Source organism: Ctenopharyngodon idella, chromosome 11, assembly GCF_019924925.1.
Source record: "Ctenopharyngodon idella isolate HZGC_01 chromosome 11, HZGC01, whole genome shotgun sequence".
Taxonomy (NCBI): Eukaryota; Metazoa; Chordata; class Actinopteri; order Cypriniformes; family Xenocyprididae; genus Ctenopharyngodon; species Ctenopharyngodon idella.
The window spans coordinates 25,216,979-25,239,301 of NC_067230.1; the positions used below are offsets into that span (position 1 = coordinate 25,216,979).

At 36.1% G+C, this 22,323-nt stretch overlaps 2 protein-coding genes across 3 annotated transcripts in view; one reads left to right on the plus strand and one right to left on the minus strand.

Annotated features, from left to right (window-relative positions):
* Positions 1-735: 735 nt before the first annotated feature.
* On the minus strand, positions 736-10,442 carry lims1 (LIM and senescent cell antigen-like domains 1). 2 transcript variants are annotated; one of them, XM_051912419.1, is made up of 10 exons: positions 10,251-10,442; positions 7,594-7,753; positions 6,989-7,055; positions 6,783-6,903; positions 6,332-6,481; positions 6,101-6,251; positions 3,863-3,955; positions 3,681-3,729; positions 3,445-3,520; positions 736-2,085 (listed from the first exon to the last, which is right to left on the minus strand). In XM_051912419.1, the coding sequence occupies exons 1-10, from the start codon at positions 10,277-10,279 to the stop codon at positions 1,971-1,973; spliced, it is 1,011 nt and encodes a 336-aa protein (XP_051768379.1). In that variant the 5' UTR covers positions 10,280-10,442; the 3' UTR covers positions 736-1,970. The 2 variants fall into 2 exon arrangements, with proteins under 2 accessions (XP_051768379.1, XP_051768380.1); XM_051912420.1 differs by lacking the exon at positions 736-2,085 and adding an exon at positions 2,958-3,099.
* Positions 10,443-17,404: 6,962 nt separating this feature from the next.
* The window catches only part of LOC127522439 (thrombospondin type-1 domain-containing protein 7B-like), a 56,152-nt gene continuing 51,233 nt past the window's right edge, over positions 17,405-22,323 (plus strand). The window contains exon 1 of the mRNA XM_051912417.1: positions 17,405-17,679. The gene's annotated coding sequence lies outside the window, so the exon portion shown is untranslated. The remainder of the gene's footprint in view (positions 17,680-22,323) is intronic.

A 22,323-nucleotide genomic window follows, 5' to 3' on the forward strand; every position in this document is an offset into this window, starting at 1 on the left:
GCTGCAGGACGCTTATGTGTTGATTCTCTTTTCGACAAATCTTTTTAACAATTGATCCACTGTACCTCAACTTTAATTCTAAAGGGAAACTAGAAAAGGAATAGACAGTATTTAAGATATTTCATTAGGATTAAAGGTTCTTTTTCAAACGAAATGTAACTTTTATTAAAGACTTTCATCTATAAGTTTCAGGTCTTGTGTAACAGCGCCACCTGGTGACAGATTCCTAAAGAACGCTGTATATTACAAGCATCACCTTGTAGGAATAATTCTCCTAAATTGGACAAATCAGTCATTATCAGTGTTTGGTAAGTTACTCTAAAAAGTAATGAATTACTAGCTACTAAGTAATTACATCTTCAACAGTGTATTTAGATTACTGTACTTATTACTTACTTAATTACAGTAATTTATTACATAGTAATGGATTACAATCCCATATGACTTTCTCTGTAATTCTGTATTGAATAATGTTGGTCCCTCTTTCCATTCAGTTCAGATAACTCAGATTGCATGCGAGTCGTATATGGACTATTATTATGGTACTTTTATGGTGGTTTTGCCCCCTTACAACTTTACTATTGTTTTTGCATCTTATTGGACAGCGTTGACTGTAAGATACCAATATTTTATAAATCGTTGATTGTAAATGCATCTAAGCTGATTAAAAGCATATATCTGTTTTGCAAACTTTTATAACAGACACACATTAAAAACTCCATCACAAAGACAATATGATGATATCAGAAATAGTGCATACTTTATTAATATATTTTTAAATTTCATACAGAACATAGTGAGATTTATTTAAATGCTGCCAACAAGCATATTAATACATATTTTGCCAAAATGCATCATTCTGTGAATGCAGGCCGTGATGAATTCATAAAGTAGTTTTCCTCTTGATCTAAATACTGCTGTAAATTAAAATGAAATGTCTGACTGTAATAAAAGGGAATTCCTTTAAAAAAAAAAAAAAAGAAAAAAAAAAGGGGGAAAATGCATAATCAAACACAAAATATAATAATGTATATTGAGTAGAAATGTAGTGAGGTTAAAATTTTCATACTTAAAAATAGATGATGAAATCAACCGTTACAAGCACAGTCAAATCATGTTTAGGTTCAGTCAATTGTTACATAAATCACAAGTAATTGCGGTCAATGTAAATAACAAAACACAAGGCACGAGTTCATTACATTTGGAGAGTATAAAAGGCGTTTTTCCTCCAGAAAAATAAGGCAGGCATGTCATAAAACTAAACTCATAAGAGGAAATGAAAAAGACAAGAATGTTATGATGCAAGACAGTCAACAGTTCATAAACCTCTCCGAAGAAATATAAGTGGTGTAATTTATTGCATATTTCGAGAACACAGCAAAGGCTTTAATAAAGCAAGATAATTTAAGCTGAGAAGGAGATTACACAGCCTGAGCGCTTTGTTCAGTCGAGCGAAGAGTTTGGTTTAGAGGTTGTCGTGTTCCTCCAGGCTCATTACATCATGCATTAACTTTTGATCCCCTGTCTGACAGAAATATGTGAGGCTTGAGCATACATTAAATATCAAATACAACTCTTATATCAATACATCAAAGCCAGACACAGGGTCAGACACAGGAAGGGTTACAGCCTTGAGAAAAACCTCTGTGGCATTGCATATGAAGCAACAAATGTCAAAAACGTGCTCTGAACACTGTGACTACAACTAGCATTATCTTCACAAACATGCAAGTACATATATATATATCAATAAACAATATAAAAGTATTTGGTTTTGGTTGCAATGTGTTAAGACACAAGAACACCTGTTGGAACGAGACCAAAGAAAATCTGCCGGCTATTTTCTCTCATGGAAAAACAAATTGAAAGTTTAAGAACAATAAAGTAAGACAACTAATCCAAAATGAAATACAGCCCAGATTTTGTTTGGTCTCCATTCATTCTTCAAGCACCAAAGATGGCGAGATCATCTACTTGCGGCCCAAGGTCTCTGCAAGCTTCTTGAGTCTCTTCTTCAGCTCCAGAGGAAACTTCTCGTAACATTTCTTACACACTGGCTTCATGTCAAACTCCACAAACTTGTTCCTAAAAACACAAATCTTCCTTTTAGGAATGTGCTTTCTAACACGTTTAGGCAAGAAACATATGCTATGCAAGTCTACAACCCATTCTGTTTACTTAAAGTGTGATTTTTATGTGTTTATTGTTAACTAACTCTATTAAAAATCATAATTCAAACTATTAAACCATATAATAGAATATAAACAATAATACAATAACACTGTTATATATATATATATATATATATACACATGCTATACTGTTTCAGCAGTTAAATACATTCATTTGTATTATATGTGCTTATTTTTTAGGGCAGTGTAATGCATTGGGTTTATGAATGACCAAAAACCAAAAAATAAAAAAAATAAATTAAAAAAATGGTGAAAAAACATCAATATGACATCGAGAATATGATAATAATGAACCGACAAATGAACAGTGGAAAACAGGGATGCACCAATATTAAAATTCTGGCTGACAATGACAATTATTCTGATGTTATAGCTGATATTAATAATTATAATAATATAATAAAAATAATAATACTATAATATATAATATAATAAAAATAAATTAAAACGCTAAAAACAAAAACCATTGCTACAATTGAAGTTAAGCATCATATTATAATGTACAGTATGAAAAATGCATATTAATTTTGAAGTTTGCTAAAGATTACATTCCAGTGTTATTAAATTATTAGTATTTTTAAAGTTTAAGTGAGCATTATATGACAGTAAAGGTACATTTTCTGTCTAAATTAGGGTGAAAACAGGAAAACATTTTCGAAAAGAATACATAAAAGACAAAAATAAATGGTGAGGTTGAAAACACTAACCAATGATAAAGAACGAGTGAAGCAGATGAGCATGAAGAAGGAAGAAGAGAGAAAAGGGTTACAGACAGACAGCGATGGCTTTCTTTCGGCGTTCACGCGAGTCGCGTTCACGTTTCGCCAAGCGCCGTTTCAGCTCTTCCGGCAGACGTTCGTAACAGTGTTTACACACTGGCTTCAGGTCCACCTCCACAAATCTGTCCCTGCAGGACCACCGTCAGGGACAATGAGGGAGGAAAGAGTAGCGAAAAGGAGGGGAAATTGGATGGAAAATTAGGTTTGAAGTGGGAGAGAGGAAGAGAAATGGGATGTGGGAGCATTTTGAGAGCAAAGGAGAGAATTGAAGGGGACAGAAGTAGAGAATACAAGAGTTAGCTGGACAGAAAGGTTAGTTATGATCCAAAGAAGAACATCGCAGCAGCCGGGAGAGCCAATTTAAAGACACTTCTACTCAAATTTAAACACAGCTAGCGAAAAGTCACTAACAGAAAAAGGAAAGGGGAGTAGATTGTGATATAGGATGAGTATGTGTGTGTAACATCACTTACTTGAGAGTGAGCTTGGTGTTACAGGTTGAGCACGAGAAGCAATTCACACACCAAGCCTTATTCAGAGCAGACACCACTGAGAGAAAACACAAAAACATCTTAACTCACAACAGTAGTACCGGCAGACATAACAACTGCACTTCAGAGCATTATTATTTTTTGTTATTATATACATACTAAAGCTTTAAAGGTTGAGAATTAAATGTCAATATCATGTTCAAGTAAACAGCAATTACCGTCTCCTTCGATCACACGGTTGCAATGGTAACAAACATCACCAAAGAGCTGCACAACAGACATAACAGACACTCGCATTAAAAGCTAAAAGTTTCATCATCCACAATGTTTATAAATAACAGATTTTTTGGAGGGATCAAAAGAGAAAGAGAAGTGAGAAGAGAATTGAGGCCTGTGTTACCTGGTTGTAGTGAGTCTCGCAGTAAGCAAGACCTTTTCTCTCGTAATGACGGTGTCCCAGGAAAGGCTTCTCACACTTGGCACAGACAAAATGCTGAAAACACACACAAACGCACAAGCTGTCAGTGTGTAGTTCAAATATACACTACCATTCAAGAGTTTGGGGTAATATTTCTTTTAAATGTTTTTGAAAGAAGTCTTATGCTCTCCAAGGCTGCATTTATTTGATAAAAAAAAATACAGTAAAAACAGTAATATTGTAAAATATTTTTGCAATTTAAAATAACTTTTTTTAAATATATGTGACCCGTGCTGTCAAAATGAGTCGGATGCGCATGGGCTAATTTTGAGCTACAGGCAAAACAAGTGATCGAATTTGAGGTTTTCACAAAAATTCGTTCATTAAGCCCTCGTCTAGTGATCCCAATGCTCCAAATAGCAATTAAACATCTAAAAGTATCTTTATTTGTTCGTTTTCTGAGAGGAGTACCTTTCTTTGTATATGAAAAATGCAGTTTTTCTCTGCTTGCTTCTGGGCGACTGGCGCTTCCTCTAAGCTCAAGTTTGGTATCGTTTTAAAGCGCAGCATTCCAACTTCATGAATATTCATAGCGAATTCTCAATGGCATGAGTCTGATCCAGTGAAATATGATTTTCAAACTCATGCTGATGTAAACAAAACAATCTTACTCGTGCTGACTGTCAGATCCAAAGCGCGCACAGAGACGCGGCGATTGCGATATACACATTTTCACAGAATTACAGTATTTTAAAAAATTCTGTCTTGGCGAGTATTCGTGCAAACATTATCGTTATATGTATTAAGTGAAAGTTTGGTTAACTGTTGGGGAAAAAACATCTGATTTGTAACATATTAGATCCGTGTGATACAGTAGGTCTTAATATATAGGATGTCGGTTTCATTAATGTTAATCAAACAATTGTGGAATAATGGAAAAAAAAAGTTGAATCTATATTTCTTACAATAGATATTGATTTTTACTTGGTTTGTGCCAAATTTGGTGGTATTTACCAGGGTTTTTAAGTTATGGTTACTAGGTGATTTTGTTTCAGAAAACTTTAGATTTTTCTCAAAATTGACTTTGCTGACTCTATCGACTTCAAACACGTGTAGCTTAGTCATTTTTTTTGTCGGATTCCAACAAATCATACATTATTTTGAAGGTTTTTTTTAATAGTGAATGTGAAAATAACAATAACTTATTTATGATAATTTGCTCATTGCGACTCATTTTGCCAGCACGGGTCACATATTTTAAAATGTAATTTATTCCTGTGATGTTACTGACCCCAAACTGTTGAACAGTAGTGTGTGATAAAAGGAAGAGATCTAAAGTGAAAAGATCATAGCAAGATCATCCAATCAAATCACACAGTGGACATCTCATGTACACAAACACGCAAAAAAAAAGAAAAAGAAAAAGATTGGTATAATATTGTCTTAATTGGTAAAAATTCAGTATAGGGCTGTCACGATATCATCATTTCAGGAGCCAAAACCATTTCAGTAGCACAGCAAAAAATAATCTGCTATTCGTTTTTAAACACACTCCTTTGAATAAACAATTAAAAATTAATGAAAATATTAAATTAAATATGACAACAGCACGAAGCCTACATTTTTCTCTATTTTTTTCAAGCAATTATTCAAGTAAACAGTCAGTAATAAAACAAAGAACAAAGTACACGCAACAAATAAAAACAGAACAAACAAAAAGAAATAGAACAAATTAAAAAATAGGTGCTTGAAGTATTCATGTAAACATCTAGAAACTGATATCACTAAAAAATGACTTATTTTTTTTACTGCATGATTATTATATAAAAAACTTTAATGTTGATCTGATTGCAGTTTGACTGCAGAGAGCAGTGAGTGGTTCTCCTTTTCTACTATATCACTGTTTGATTTATATTACAAATAAAATAAGTGTCAGGTCTATTAGACTGCATATAGACAGCAAGGCCTCATGGACAGAACCGATATCCCATGCCCAGATCCACTTATGTACACTTAAGGCATAACTTCTGGTGTTTACATTGATACCTTGCCAAGGATGGCATTTTGACCAGAAATATAGTTTTTTTTTGTTTCAATTTGTTTATTAACTAACATCACTTATTAAATATATATTCAGCTATATTATGTTGCACACTACATAAATTGCACTAAAAATGTGTCACTATGTTGAACAAAACAAAACAGAGAAAACACACAAACCTCGACGTGCCACTGTTTGCCCATGGCATTGACCACACGGCCCTCAATTGGACGCCTGCACGCTCCGCAAATCGGCACGCCCATCTTATCATGGCAGGGGAGGCAGTAGAGTTCACCTTTCAGCTCGCGAGCATCGGCAGTCAGCTCCTTACTGTAAAACACACAACCTATAATTCACATCACTTTCAGCAAATGGACACAGCAGATGAAATCACTTGGTGCCGTACTGACCTGCAGTTGCTGCAGTTGAAGTGGTCAGGATGGTAGGGGTCATTTTTGAAAATGAGGGGCTGTTCCTCAATGATGGCGTGACACTTCTGACAGATGTACTTCCCGAGGCCCCGAGCTTTCTCGCGGTTATGACATGGACGGCAGAGATGGCTGGAAAACACAGATGTGCAAATCAGCCAATCAGAATGCACGGATGACAACTTTATTTGTATTTACATGTATTAATTTGGCCCCATACACAATCAGATGAGCTAAAGAACATCTCAAAGTGAGGATTATGGTGGTAGGACTAAAAAAAACATGTATTTAAAAATCAGAACTGCTCATGAGAATAACGATAATTCATTAATGAAATCAGTGGGCTGATCCTAGACCAGTTTCACATCAAAATGAATGTATGCAGCCTGTCAATCACATGCTCACGGTCACCCCTCACTGGCTATAAACTTACCGGCCAGCGTTCTTGACGAATCCAACATCGGCGAGCACGGCTTGGCAGATATCACAGCAGAAACAGTCAGGGTGCCAGCTGTTATTCATGGCCTTAATCACACGCCCAATTATAAACTCTCCTGTGGGAATATGAGGGACACAATTCACAATTAACACAGTCAATAACATCACCTGTTCGCATGTTTATGCATGTGTGTCTCTTACCACATTGGTGACAACAGGGAGCAAACAACATCTGGAAATCATGCTCACAGTATTTCCTTCCCTCAAACTATGGACAGAAGAGAGAAAAAATTAATTATAACATGAACTCCGATGGGAATACGTCTCAAAGTCAATCAGTTGAAGATTTTTTACACAATTTGTAGACAAAACATATTGTAACTTCAAGATCTCAACACTTCAGCCAGTCCAAAAAGACTGATAATCGAAATGAAGCTGCAAAATATATATATAATTCATATTAAATATAAAATATAGGATAAATATATATATACAAATTATCCTATAACTATATAATATTTAATATAAATTATATATTTAAAACATTTTTTGGTTTTATATATATATATATATATATATATATATATATATATATATATATATATAAAATATTTCAAAAAATTATTTATAACAAATATTTATATTTAATACTATATTTTATATTTAATATGTTTGTTCCACAAAAACACACAACAAATCTAACATTACAATTGGACCTCAATTTAATAAAAAAAACAAATGTAGGATATTACCCCTTTAACAACGTATCAAGATTAAATGCTACATGACTGGTTTAATGCAAGTACCTCATAAAAGAGCCCTTCAGGAAACTGCTGGAAACACTGGGCGCAGACGAAGCACTGTTCGTGATACAGCTCACCATTGCTGTTGACTATTTTTTCTGCCGGGGCAAAGCCGCTTTTACACCGTTCGCACGAGGCGTTTGCCAGGGCATTGGCCATGTTGCTGTTAGAAACAGATCAATGTTAGGAGAAACAAACAGCAATGACTATGAACAGTTTTTATCTGTGGTACAAAACAAATGTATATGCAAGGATCACACTACTACCAAAAGTTTGGGGTCAGTTAGATCCTTTTTTTAAGAAATGTATACTTTTATTCAGCAAGAACGCATTGAATTGATCAAAGTGACAGTATAGACGTTTATAATGTTACAAAATACTTTAATTCCAAATCCTGAAAATAAAAATCAGTATCAAGTTTCAAAAAAAAAAAACAAAAAAAAAAAAAACAACAACTTTTTTTTGACATAATAAATGTTTCATGAGCACCGAATCAGCATATTATAATGATTTCTGAAGGTTCATGTGACACTGAAGACTGCAAAGATGCTGAAAATTCAGTTTTGCCATCACAGGAATAAATTACATTTTAAGATATATTCAAATAGAATAGTGTTATTTTAAATTGTAAAAATATTTCACAATATTACTGTTTTTGATCAAATAAATGCAGCCTTGGTGAGCACAAGACACTTCTTCCAAAAACATTTTTAAAAATCTTACAGACCCCAAATGTTTAAATGGAATCATATATTACTTCATTCACTGATATACTGGCCAGGTCAATTAGCTGATAAACGCTGGCATTTAATTTCCTCAATTTTGCATGCGTCTTTAATATTATTAAATTGTGTCGATATCAGTATCATATCGTCATCCTGCTCTTGAGAGTGATTCAAGATGATGTTTCTCTACACAAAATCCCATGTAGCCTATCTGGCACTTTGCAAGATATTAAGTTACACCATTTAGGAGCGACCAGGCAAGACTGCAACCAATGTTTATATAACACAAACAGAATTAGCCTGTCGTGGCCTGTGGTAACACTGCCAGACGAGATCCCAAATGACTCAGAGATTCCTTGCACAGACATTTCTCCTCTGACATCACAGGTGATGTGGCTATTAGAGGATGGATCGTCTTTACAACTTCCCCTCACTCCCTTCACAGCGTTAAAGCAGACTGACTACTCTAAGGCAGCGTTCCCTAATATGGTGATTTGAAAATAAAACATCTGCTTGTGGACCAACACACTGTAGATCTATAAATAGATCATTTGTGTGTTTAAGAGATGGAGACTGTTGTATGTCAGAGGTCTTATCATGTGCAAGAGCTCAAAGAACAACAGTGGAGGTCTCACACTACTGTGTGAAGCTGGAGTTGTGCCATCTGTGTGTGTGTGTGTGTGTGTGTGTGTGTGTGTGTGTGTGCTCTGGAAGTATGATGACACATTCCCAGCTTATCCAACATGTATATAGAAAGAAAATACAGTGTGGCATAAAGGTTTCAAAAAGAGAATTGCTGATGCTTTTTTAAAATAAAAAAAGTTGTATTTGTATTTATTTATTGTATTAAAATGCTTAAAAATATATATTCTTCATTGTTAGTTAATGTTAGACAATTCATTTACTCTTGTTTACAAATGAAACCTTATTGTAAAGTGTTCCCATTTTTATTCCAATTTCTCACTCCAACTGTAATTGCAATTTTTTGTTAGTTAAAAGTTATTATAAAAATGCTGTGTTCTTAGACTTTTGGGCCCCATTATACTACAAGTAAATACTTATCAAAATACTTTTACACAGAATCTGAAATATATACTAAAATTTAAAAAAGTAACAGTAATATTGTGAAATATTACAATTTATAATAACTTGATCTAGTCTTCAGTGTCACATGATCCTTAAAATACATTCTAATATGCTGATTTGTTGCTCAAGAAACATTTCTTATTATTATCCATGTTGAAATATTTTGTAACATTATAAATGTCTTTTTAGAGTAAACCAAAAATAGTTTCATCCCTTAACAGTTTAGACATGGTAACGTTAATTGTCAGTTTCAAAGAGCTTAACATCTCAGGAAGCAGATTATATCCATGTTTTCCCAGAAGATCTGACAGTTTGTGGGAGCATCCAGTTCATGAATGCTTGGGAATTTGGTCTCCGGAAAAGCGAAAAGTTTCATCACTACACAAAACATCTGAGAAGGCATTTGAAGGATAAGGAGCACATAGCAGCTTTCCAGAAATACTGTTAAATTAAATATTATATTATATAATTAAATAATAAATAAAATTCATGTTATTTGTTTACTTACAGTTAACTGCAATATGACAGGTCTTATCTAAACATTTGTGGTGTGTTGAATGTCTTTCCTTTCCAACTGTGTGTGTGTGTGTGTGCACTCAACTAGGGAGGCTAATTAGCTTAGCATCCGCCCTTATCTAGCAACCAATGACTTTTTATTTTTTCCCTCTATATAAAACGCAGATTCAACACTTACAGTTTAATAGTAATCAAAGAGATAGGGTGGAAGAAAAAAGAAAGAAGAAAACTAATAAAGTAAACAATAAAACTGTAGATATCTGCTGCATCTCTGGCTAGAGAGGAACATTTATTCATAACACATTTAATAAAAATCTATTTCAAACATCGTACCTGCCCGTCATCTCTGACACCCCCAGCATCCCCTACAGCACGGCTTATCCTGAGAGACGATTCAGATTTTATTCGACAACGTAAAACGCCCCTCGGATCTGTTGCTTTTCCACTTTTTTCCCTTCACTCTAAGATAAAGACGTTTTCCTGAAAAACAGACGATCCACCCCGCTCTATTTTCCGGGTTAGATCACGTGCTGCTAAGCTAAACTTCTGATTGGTTACATGAATCAGCTCCACTACTATGCAGAATATGTAATACAATATAATAATATAATATAATAAAATTCATTAGTCATTCTTCAAATAATCAATATCAGAAATATTCAGTATTCAATAATCAACTGTGCTAAGTATGATAAATACGTTATATTTTACATAATGGACATTCAGAAATAGTTCTTTTGTAAAGTTGCTACACAAAAATAAATTTAAATCCTATATAAAATGCACATATATTTAATATATATTAATTTAAAATTATATTTTATTTATATTTATTTATAAATTTAGTATATATTTATACTGACCCTAACCCTAAAAAATCGAATAAATATTTGACAATGCTAAGGTTAGAGCTAAGGTGAGAGCTAAGCATTGAGGGTTTTCAGTTTTTCGCCCTCTTGTGGTGGTTATGCGCTATTACACTAAAAAAGTAGTGAAGGCGCTGGAAAAGAGTGGACAGGCTAGAGTACAGCATAGAAATGAGCTACAGACTTCTCTGACGTCAACACTGTTTAGCGCTTTCTATCAAACAGAGACTTATATGGCAATTGATGCGGGAATCCATGAAATCCACTAATTTAAAGTAAGAATCCTCAGCCTACGGGTCAGTAAACTACTCCAGTCTAACTTGAATAGGAAAGACAGTTCTATTTGTGCAAATACACAGAGATTTACATCCTCAACATCAATTGAAAAAGTTACATTTTGAATATATTATGTTGCATATCCACCGCGCGAGGGCGCTGCTGCAAAATTGAAGGACAAAAATAACTTGGACACAGTTAATGTGAGGAAATTACTCTGCAAGGACACCTGTGTGAACTATAGGTGAGCTGAAACAGTCATCTAAATCATTAAGATGTCATAAAGGATTTATCTTGTTTGAAAGTAATCAGAAATTATGATATTTATTGACGTCCAAATATCTATCTATCTATCTATGTATATATATGTGTATATATGTATGTATAATATATATTAGGGCCTAATAATAATGTTTTGGTATTTTTTAATACTTTTGCTTATTTGGTACCCTAAAATTTTCACACAGTATTTTGAACAAAGCCTTAATCGTGATTTTTGAAGGTGAGATGTTCATTATAAGCAGTCCACAACAAGATCGCCATCATTTGCATCTTCAGCAACAGTCAGTCAAGGTGATAAACTGAAACAGTAGTTGATTAGCTGCTTCAGAGAGAGAGAGAGAGAGCATCAGTGTTTATTAATGTGCTGGATAAAGAGCAGGCGTATCAAATCTTCCTGTGATGCTTTCTAAGCTATAATCTTGTAGACAGAAAAGCTCATTTATACATTATAATTTGTTTGGCCTCTGGGTTCTGCCCTTTAGTCTGAATTCATCACCTCCCAGGTGTTGTTGTCATGGATACCCGTGGATGCACAAAGGTCCATCTGAAGTTCTGGGTAAGAGAAATGCACGATTCCCTGATTATCATTCAGAGTTATATAAAGACGGGATAATAACCAGCGGGCCTGTGGCTGATCAAACATGAAGCTATGATGTGAGATAAGCAGATTCATAACACTGTTTATCTCCAGGTCATCACTGCTTTAGAAGAGTGTTGAGAGAGACAATCATTCATCTAGTGGAATTATAGAGCAAAGTTAAGTGATAACATTTGTCTTGTCAGTGATGGGTGAGCACAAACGCATAAGTGCCAGCACACAACTCTCTTTTATGATTTCTTTGTCGAGTTTGTCTTTCGCCTTCTGAGATTTTAATGAAATAAGCAACTGTATTCTGGCATGTGAACCATAAGCTCCCGCAGATGAGTTTTACACATCACATGACACTGAAAAGAATGCCTGTGGTACAGAATATAGATAGATATATAAGGCAAGATCTCTTCATGAGTGTTTTTGAAGTTTTTTGAAGAACTCTAAGGGTGTAAAATATATTGACCTGACTGAAACTTCAATGCAATGATTACAGAATTTAAAAATCAGTTATAATTGTAAGAATACCCAATGTATTACATATTCATTTCATATTCAAAATATGAATAGTAACAATAGAAAACACAAATAAGAATAATGATTGGGCCTTTGAATGTCAAATCTGGTGTATTGTTTTTGTTAATGTTCCATTATAGTGTAATTTGTCCCTCCATTTTTTTTATTTTTTTTTATTTGTGTTTTTAACATATTTTTGGAAACAATTATGAATCATGTCAAAGTATTCAAATAAAATTGAACCAAATGAACTGAGCATGATTCATCACATAATTTCATAAAGAATCACAATCAAAGTGAGTCATCGTCAGAGCAGATATTTACATCTTGTCGCCAAGAACAGTGTATGAGTAGATAGATAGATAGACAAACTGTTTGATGGATGGATGGATGGATGGATGGATGGGCAGACGGATAGATGGATGGATGGACAGACAAACTGTTTGACTGATGGATGGATGGATGGATGGATGGATGGATGGATGGATGGATGGGGTGGGTTTTTGGATGGATGGATGGATGGATGGGGGTGGGTTTATGAATGGATAGATGGATGGATGGACAGACAAACTGTTTGACTGCTGGCTGGATGGATGGATGGATGGGGGTGGGTTTTTGGATGGATGGGGATGTGTTTATGGATGGATGGACAAACTGTTGGATGGATGGATGGATGGATGGATGGATGGACAGACAAACTGTTTGATGGATGGATGGAGGATGGATGGATGGATAGATAGACAGAAAAACTGACTGCTGGCTGGATGGATGGATGGATGGATGGATGGACAAACTGTTTGATGGATGGATGGACAGACAAACTGATTGATGGATGGATGGATGGATGGATGGATGATGGACAAACTTTGACGGATGGATGGATGGATGGATGATGGATGGATGGATGGACAGACAAACTGTTTGATGGATGGATGGATGGATGGATGGATGGATAGACAAACTGATGGATGGACAGACAAACTGTCTGATGGATGGATAGATAGATGGATGGATGGATAGACAAATTGTTTGATGGATGGATGGATGGATGGATGGATGGATAGACAAACTGTTTGACGGATGGATGGATGGATGGATGGGTGGATGGATGGGTGGATGGATGGATGGATAGACAGACAAACTGGTTGATGGATGGATGGATAGACAAACTGTTCGATGGATGGATGGATGGATGGATGGATGGATAGACAAATTGTTTGATGGATGGATGGATGAATGGATGGATGGATAGACAAACTGTTTGATGGATGGATGGATAGATGGATAGACGGACAAACTGTTTGATGGATGGATGGATGGATGGATGAATGGGTGGGTGGGTTGATAGATAGATAGATCTTGTTCTCCCCTCCCGTTGCCATGTTAACAGCACAGCTCAAACATGTGACAAGAACCATGAAAACATTGTGTGTGGTGTATCCACATGTGGCATCTGGGCATCTGTGTGTCTGTGAGTGAGTGAGTGAGTGAGTGAGTGTGTTATTGGAAGTGCAAATGAAGGACAAGCTATTCACAGAGGTTTCAACATCTCTTGTATGTATGAATGTAGAGTCATTGAGACCTGAGCCATTCACAGTACACTGATCTCCTATCCTGCTCAAACCCTCACAGCTCTTTATGAGTGGTGTATTACACACTTCTATTCACGTCTTTAGAGTTGTATTTTTACACCTCTCATGGGTAATGTGAAATGTCAAAAGTATGGAAATCTCTTTCAGATATTCACAGCATTCTGTGTGGAAACATTTGCCCTTTTTATAAAAAGATAAATGAGAGATTAAGAACTAGATTTGAAATTTTTCTGAAGAAACTTTGGAGTTTGTGTGTGCAAAACTTCCTACTACTGTATGATACTAGAGTGTTATCTTAGTTCATGGTAATCTCAACATTTATTGCTACATTTCTCAGATCGAATGTTGTATCTTTTAACATTAGTTAATGCACTGTGAGCTAACATGAACATGAACTAACATTAACAAAGGTAATCAATGAGCAATAATATATTGCTCATTGTTAACAAGTGAAAGTGTTACCAAACGATAAAACTGATCCAAGATAAGATAAAAACCAAATAGACAACCATATAGTAGAATATTACAATTATTAAAGCCAAAAATATGTTTCAGTGCAACTTTCATGAAGTAAAATCATTAAAAGGCTTCCTTCCGCTGGAAAAAATAGTCCATGACCGTGAACAGCAACAGAAGTTATATTATTACGCCATTAGATGGCGGCAAAGATTGTCTTTATGAGCGAGGCACTCAGTCACAAAGACTTTTATATTGAAACTTGTTGTGAACACGGAACAAGACGAAAATGACAAATACTTTGACTAGCGCTGTCAGTGTCAGCAGGGCACGGGAAAACCCGTTAAATGTTAAAAAGACAAGATTGCAGCGGACATTTAAACAGATTTTTTATTATGAACATAGACCTGACCTGAAGGAAAATGCTAAATCTGAAAGCAGGTAATACACTCAGTTACTTGATATCTCTCTCACAATACTCTTCTACATAATGCAGTAAGATTCAATGAACAAAATCAATAGAGAACAAACATGTTTACATTGCTAAGAGTGGTTTCTAGCAACATACACATTCAGTAGTGCAGCGATACTTATGTAATGCGGTCAGCTGTATGTTTTCAGGAATTTTACAACGGCTTCGAACGTGGCTCAACCAATCAGAATCAAGGGCCGGAACTATCAGTAACCACTCTGAACCACTGGTACAAAGCAAAAGTTGTGCAAAGATTTTGAACGCGGCCACTAGTAGTAGTAGTTGTTAAGTGATCAGAAAGTCTCTATGATATTCTGGTCACTAGAAGATCCTCCAATGCATTCCTTTCAACATTATTAAAGTGATTCAAGATCTGGTAAAAAAAAAAAAAAAAGAAAAATATCTAACGTTCGTTTGTTCGTTAGTTATATCTATTACCTTTTTTATTTTTTTATAGGGGTTATGCACAATCTAGCTTCCGTATTCTGTAAAACAGATCAGATCGCTTCCGGTTTAGGTCTTTTGTATGTGCTTCATGAAAAAACTAGCTGTTTTATTCAAGATAACTTAAAAGGAGCGAGCAAAGATGAGCATAACTGATGTCCCCCGCATATGCAGATTGATATTTAAAGCTTTTTTTCATTTTTCTTCTTCACACTAACGTTTAGATATTTAATAGAATAAAACACCTATAACAATGTGAACTAGATTACCTTAAAAGTCCATAGATATGCCGTTAGTTCATACTGCTGTTAACACTTTCTCTGAGAAGCGGATGCAATGAGACCAGTTTTCCAGTGTGGTCATGTAACATTCGACATATACCCTATAGAGTATCTCAGGGATGATGTGTTTTTGTAGGCCAACCCGGAAGTTAGCGGCGCACGGGTTCCCTCAATCGAAAGCCTATGCATTTTTCCCATAGACTTTTGGAAAATCGCAAAAAATAAGCTCTGTGTTTAACAAAGGGTTATGACACTTACACGTTTTGTCTATCAAGATAATCTTTACAAGTTAACACAACATTTATAAATTTTGAAGCCTAAATAAAGTCGTCAGATATAAAAAGCTAACAGTAGGCTATAAACAGACTACAGCACACCATGGTCGTGGATCAAAGCCACCACCACCAAGCTTCCTCAAACTTTATTTAAAAAATCAACTTTATTTAAAAACATGCTCGCTGATTATGATCTGCGCTGTGTATGAATACTTATCCACTTTTTCATGAGCAATGCTGTCCAAATGTCCTGTTTGTCATGATGACATCTAAAGTCCCCGCCAAAGGAAGTAGTCCCTTTTAGCAAATTGTTAGCAACCGCCGTTTTTAGACACAATAAAGGTTTAAAAAATCACAAGGTTATAACTGGTGTGTTTTATGTCATAGATCAAAACGTGAAAATATTTAGAGGCTTTGTTAACCACAGACCTTATTTCAGGCGATTTAGCAAAAACCCATTCAAAAAACCCGTAGACTTTAGGGCGATGGAACTGAAAGTCCTAAAACGCTAACTCGCTTCCGGGTTTTGCCTACTAAAACATGTAATCTCTGAGGTACTCTATTCAGTGCATGGTGGAAATAAGCTTCCATAGATCGCCTCTGTAGTGGTGAACCACTGAAATTTTTAAAGTTTTGAAATTAGCTACTGGTTGTTAGGTGGCAGTGTTGCCAAGTCTGCGTTTTTTCAGCGGAATTGGGCTACTTTAACACTGTTGCCATGTGTTGTTTTTCATGTCCACGGGCTGAAGTGACCCCAAATAACATGATATTTAGCCTCTGGAATGCGAATTTTTACCAGTGGAACCCCGCCAAAAATGCGGATTTTACCCCCCGGTTTTTACCGGGGGACCCCCCCTGAAATACGATTGGGCTAGTTTTGAGTAGCAATTGGGCGGGTTTTGTTGTGAAAACCTGGCAACCCTGTTAGGTGGTTAGAAAGTCTCTATGATATTCTGGTGTCTAGAAGATCCTCCAGTGCAATTCTGTGGATTTTTTTTTTTAGCTTTAGCGAAAATCATAAGTATGATAGCCACAAGATTTGAGGTATCATTCATTTTTGTGGCGTAAACATTTCAGGATGAGTGATACTTATGGTTAAACACCCTGAATCCCAAACTATGAGCAATAGTAAAGCTTGACTTATAAAGCACAAATCTCAAAATTTTGATTATTAAGGCAAAGGAGATTAGAATGTTTTCTGTACAAATTCTAACAAGAAATGTTTGTGATCTGATAAAATGTATGAGATTATCACCGGGTTAAACTCTTTAGAACCCGGTCTGATTTGCTTTGAATGGAGATTCATTATTTGACAGTGAGATAGAGAAAGGGGTGGTGGGGGAGTTGAGTGTTGGCAGAGTGACGGAGGGAGAGAGTGAGCGAGCGAGAGAGGGAGGGAGAGAGAGAGAGGGAGATAGTGCTGCCAGTGTCCGTACACCACACACAATCCCACCTCTCTGTCTCTCTCCTCTCTGCCACTTTATCTTCAGCAAGGGCTGCCCACTGGGATAATATTCTGTATCTGTCTTTCACGCACATTAATCAGTCATTCTCTCTCTCTCTCTTTTCTCTTCCTCATTATTTGACACTTTTTCTCCATCCTCCTTTCTGTCATCTTCCTTCTACACCTCTCTGTCCTCCTCCTTTATCACTTCCATTCTGCTGCTCACATCATCTCAGCGGCTGGAGAACTCACAGGACGCTGGAGGACAGGTAAGGCTCTGTGTGTGTCTGAGAAGATTTTGATGATAAATGTTGATTTTTGATTGCAGACGTTGGTATGTTGGCAAATCAGAGCCGTTTGTGAAATTGTTGAGATCTCTTCTGAAACTCTAGATGAGACATATGTGACATTAATGTGGTCTCACAGTAAACACATTAAAAGGTGATACATGTCATTTTTTCTTAATGTTAAAATTGTTTTATCTAAAATAAGATGTTAAAATATTGTTTCTTGTTCCAGATTAATGTAAAGAAGAACCTGAAGTAGGTTGCTTTCTAGTAAACTTGTAAACACTGATTCTCTGGTGCTTTTCTAAACAGTTTTTTTTAGTGTCAGAGTCGCCTGACACCGCAAAATTGAGTCAACCAATAGTGTACGTTTGGAGGTGGGGCTATCTGTTTGAATGACCTATGGCAGATGGGGGAGTGTTCATGGAACGTTGTTTGAAAACAGTCATTATTTTGGTAATATCACGTAAGGTCCCTTTAGTTAACATGAGTTAGTGCATTAACTAATATACCTAATAATAAGCAATAGATTTGTAACAGTTTTTATTAATCTTTGTTAATAAAAATACAACTGTTCATTGTTAGTTCATGTTAGCTCAGATCCATTAATATATTAAGAGGTACAACTTTTGATTTTAGTAATGGATTAGTAAAAGTTTAAATTAACATTAACTAAGATTATTAAATGTTTTTTATTGTTAGCTTGTGTTAACTAATGTAGTTAATTAATGTTAACAAATGGAAACTTGTTACCATTATTTTGATGCCTGTGGTAAAGAAATTATATACTTCAGCTCTTATGAAAGTCCTATATGCTCTCAATGATGGTTAGGAGAAATAATTGAGGATTGAAGAGATCACCTTTGTGCTTTTTACATGACTATATGAACTAGTCGCAGGTTGTTTTAGGCAGTCATGAAGTTTCTCTCAAGCTCATCTGGCAGTCAATAGACTAATTTAGTGAGCCGATAAAGCCTCCCTCCTTTGAGACCGAAGAAGAAAGTGACAAAAACAGCGGGCAGAGATAAACAGATGTTTCTATACACGTCTGAAGACATTAATGGGAATCTATGTGGGCAATGTGACCTTGATGGCAATCCGCCCACGTCTCTTTGTGTTGTTTAAATGTTAAACAAAAGTGAAAAGCAGGTGTTTTGGTTACAAGAGTTGGTGCAGGCTACCCAGGACTTCATCCTGAATTGTAAAGAGAACTCATCTGAGCATGAGACATATGGCTGCTGTCTTTTCCTGCCCCACTTTTAATTGAATTTTCCACTAAGGTTGAGGCAGGCAAAGGCTTACCTGTGGTCTTCACAGATGGGCTGCTAATGGCTCTAATTTTCAGTGTCACCTCTCTCAAACTAATTTCTTATCTGCTTTTGTCCCTCTCTCTTTCCAACTATCTGTCTATCTATCTACCTATCTATCGAACTGTTTATCCATCTGCCTAACACTTTAACATTTTATATGTCTTTCTAGTACTGATCCGTCAATCAATCAGTCAGTCAATCTATCTGTCTGTCTATCGAACTGTTTATATATCTGCCTAATAATTTAACTACTTAAAGGCAAAATATGTAAATTTTCACCGCTAGAGATCGCCTTTCAAAACAAAGGCGTAGCTTGATGATGCCTTGATTTTGTGGAATAATGGGAGGTGTTGTCTTCACTTCTATAGCTGATGGGAAAGAATCGGGCAGAAATCATCTACACGGATGAGATTACTGACATTACTGTAGTATGAAGCAGAGCAGAAACGAGGCCGCTGGAGCGATTGCTAATGAGAGACGAGCACGACACACGCCTCGAGAGCAGCGGAACTTTTATTATGCCGCAGTCGCCGCTTCCGCTTCTTCCGGTCAAGCGTATGCAGGGTAAAACAGTGCTGTTTTATGATATTAGATACATTTGTGTGTTGAAAGTTGTTATAATGCTACTCTGTGCGTTCGCTCGGCGGCTCCTGAGACACTTGTTGCACACTGCAGTAAGCTAGATCAATATTAGGCATGGTAAAACATGGTACTCGCTGTAAATCAAGAAAATTAGATTTTTAACAATAAGACTTACTGTGTTGAGCTATATAACATGATTAGTTTTCTGTTGATGAATGTATCCATCCATATAATTGCTCACCTGTCTAATAAAACATAATATACTGTCTTTGGTGTTTCCATGGTTTCTATAAAATAAAAAACCGAGGGTAACGCGGGTATGATGTCATTGATAGGCCATGCACGGAGACGGTCCGTGTCTTGGTTAAAATTGCTTATTTCTCTGGATTGAAACATTCTTGGGAACATCTGGGATAATGTAAGTTCACAAGTCAACAAAATATATAACATTGTTCTAATGGATTTTGTATATTTTAATCCAAAAATCTTACATATTGTGCCTTTAACTACTTCTCTATCTATCTATCTATCTATCTATCTATCAAGTCTGTCTGTCTGTCTGTTCTTCTATCACCCTTTCAACTCTTCAATTTTTTACATATTGTTCTCATTGTTTAATTTTTGTCCTATGTCCTTCCTTTTTTCTCCATTTCTCCCTTTGTGCTCCATTCTGCCTTTGTCACTTCCCTTTCTTTTCACACCGGCTGGAATCTTGCTGTCACTTTGACAGATCTATGTTGTGATGGATTTGCGTGTGTATCCATCTATACAGCCATAAAATATTTGTGTGCCCATTTTTATGGCTCCGAGGGTCATGAATTTGGAATGGGCCCATTGGTGCTTTGTTCAGCTCCATTGTGAGAGAAAAATGCAGTGTACATTTGTGACGTGAACATGTGATTCCTGTGTTACAAGTGCACATTAGTGACAGAAGATTGAATGAGTGTGCTGTGGACTGAACTGTGATGTGAATGTTTAAAGCCCATTACATGATTCATAATTAATGCTATTGTTTCCATAATTTATATGAATGGGTACACTTGGGGGGACTTAGTAATCAAGGTTTTGCTGGGGAAATTATGTTAATTGCATTTATAAAGGGGCAGGCACTCCACCTAACATGTGCACACTGGTCTTTTGAAAGTTTAAAAGTGCATTTGAATGTAGTTGGAGTTTATTTTTGATCTCAGAGGAAGCATTTATGCTGTTATTGTCCAGAAATGATTTCAATTGTGCTGTTGTATTAAATGTGTTGCCATGTTGTGAACACCTCTGGCTCCTCGCTTGGGTTGTTCCATTCAATAATTAAGGGATATAATTATAATTAAGGTTATATTTCAGAGACTTTTCCAAACAACAGTTCTCCACTGAGAAAAGCATTGATTTAGTCTGGCAAGGAGAGTCAGGTGAAGTTTTGTAAATTCCTATTTGAAATGGTTGTATGAAAGAGACTAAAGTGTCTGTGTATGCATGTTTCTGAGAGCGAGCACGACTGTGTGTTGTTTCCTCTCCGCGGAAATCAATCCAAACATGGAGTGCCGGAGCACTCATTGCTATTCACATGCGCGTCTGTCTGTATCATATCTTTAAATCTGCTAATTAACCTCATTACGACGCTCAGCCTGCAGGGGATCCAGTGTATACCAAAGCATACGCTCATACACACACATAGATTCGACATAAAATCTCCAAAAACTCAATGCAGACTGCTTCTCCAGTTTAATTATGAAAAACCCATGATTGAATAATTAATACTGTTGGGTCGCCCTTAGCATCTCACTAAGTAGAGGCCAAGTGGTCACTGTGGTGCAGATAGACATGCTCTAAATAATCCAAGCAGACACAGACCTCTGTAAACTGTCGCCTGCCAAAAACATGACCCATGCAACTAAGATTATACCCTTCACCACACAAAGCACACAAAGCCTTCTGTAGGTTTACTCAGACCCCGAATGTGGAACATCAGAATTCAAGCTCTAAAATCACAAAATCTGGTCTAGAAAACCTGTTTTGCAGGGCACAGTGATGGAGGTCTTCCAGCTTAGGTGGCTGTGTACGCAATTAATAACTGAAAATTGCTTTTATTCGAAAGCAGGCTTGACTGATACTATGGATCAGAACTTTTCAACAAAAGGCAGTTAGACTATCAAAGTCAGTCTGCAGATAAAATTTCACATATATGGATAAAGACTCTAAGGGTGTTCACACTTAGCAGGTTTGGTTTGATTAAAATGCACTCTGGTGCCATTGCTCTGTTAGTGCAGCTCATGTGAAATGTGAATGCTTCCAAATGAACTCTGGTGAGGTTCGACAGAAATATGAGCGCAACACGGACCAAAGACATCTAAACGAACCAAAAACAGGATGTGATGTCACCAGATGCGACCCTACAAAGGACAGAATGCTGAAGCATACCTGTTTTTTTCTCGTCATAGGAGCTACGTTGCCCATTACAGTTCCGTACAGGTGTCAGAAACACGTCTCCTTGCAGCAGATCTTTGTTTGTGTGCAACGGAGTAATTCCTGCCGCTGTTTTGACTCCTTTAACTCTTTGCGAGTTCTCAGCTGGTCAAAATTTCATCATATGTACGGACATATAATAAGCGCTTTTAGCCCAGTGCACATTATTGTTTTAGATGTTCAGTAATTTCCGTCACAAAATATGTTTTAGGTCTTTAGGTTCGGTCTTTAAAATGACAGTGTGAATGCTAAGCAAATAAGGGCTAAATTTATT

Bases quoted from the DNA above. Each gene is read 5' to 3' on its own strand.
- lims1 (XM_051912420.1), bottom strand. From the start codon at position 10,279: ATGCTGGGGGTGTCAGAGATGACGGGCAG. The intron at 6,482-6,782 runs GTAAGTTTATAG...TGTGTTTTCCAG, and splicing joins TTCGTCAAGAACGCTGGCCG to CCATCTCTGCCGTCCATGTC. The intron at 3,100-3,444 runs GTAAGTGATGTT...GTGGTCCTGCAG, and splicing joins AACACCAAGCTCACTCTCAA to GGACAGATTTGTGGAGGTGG.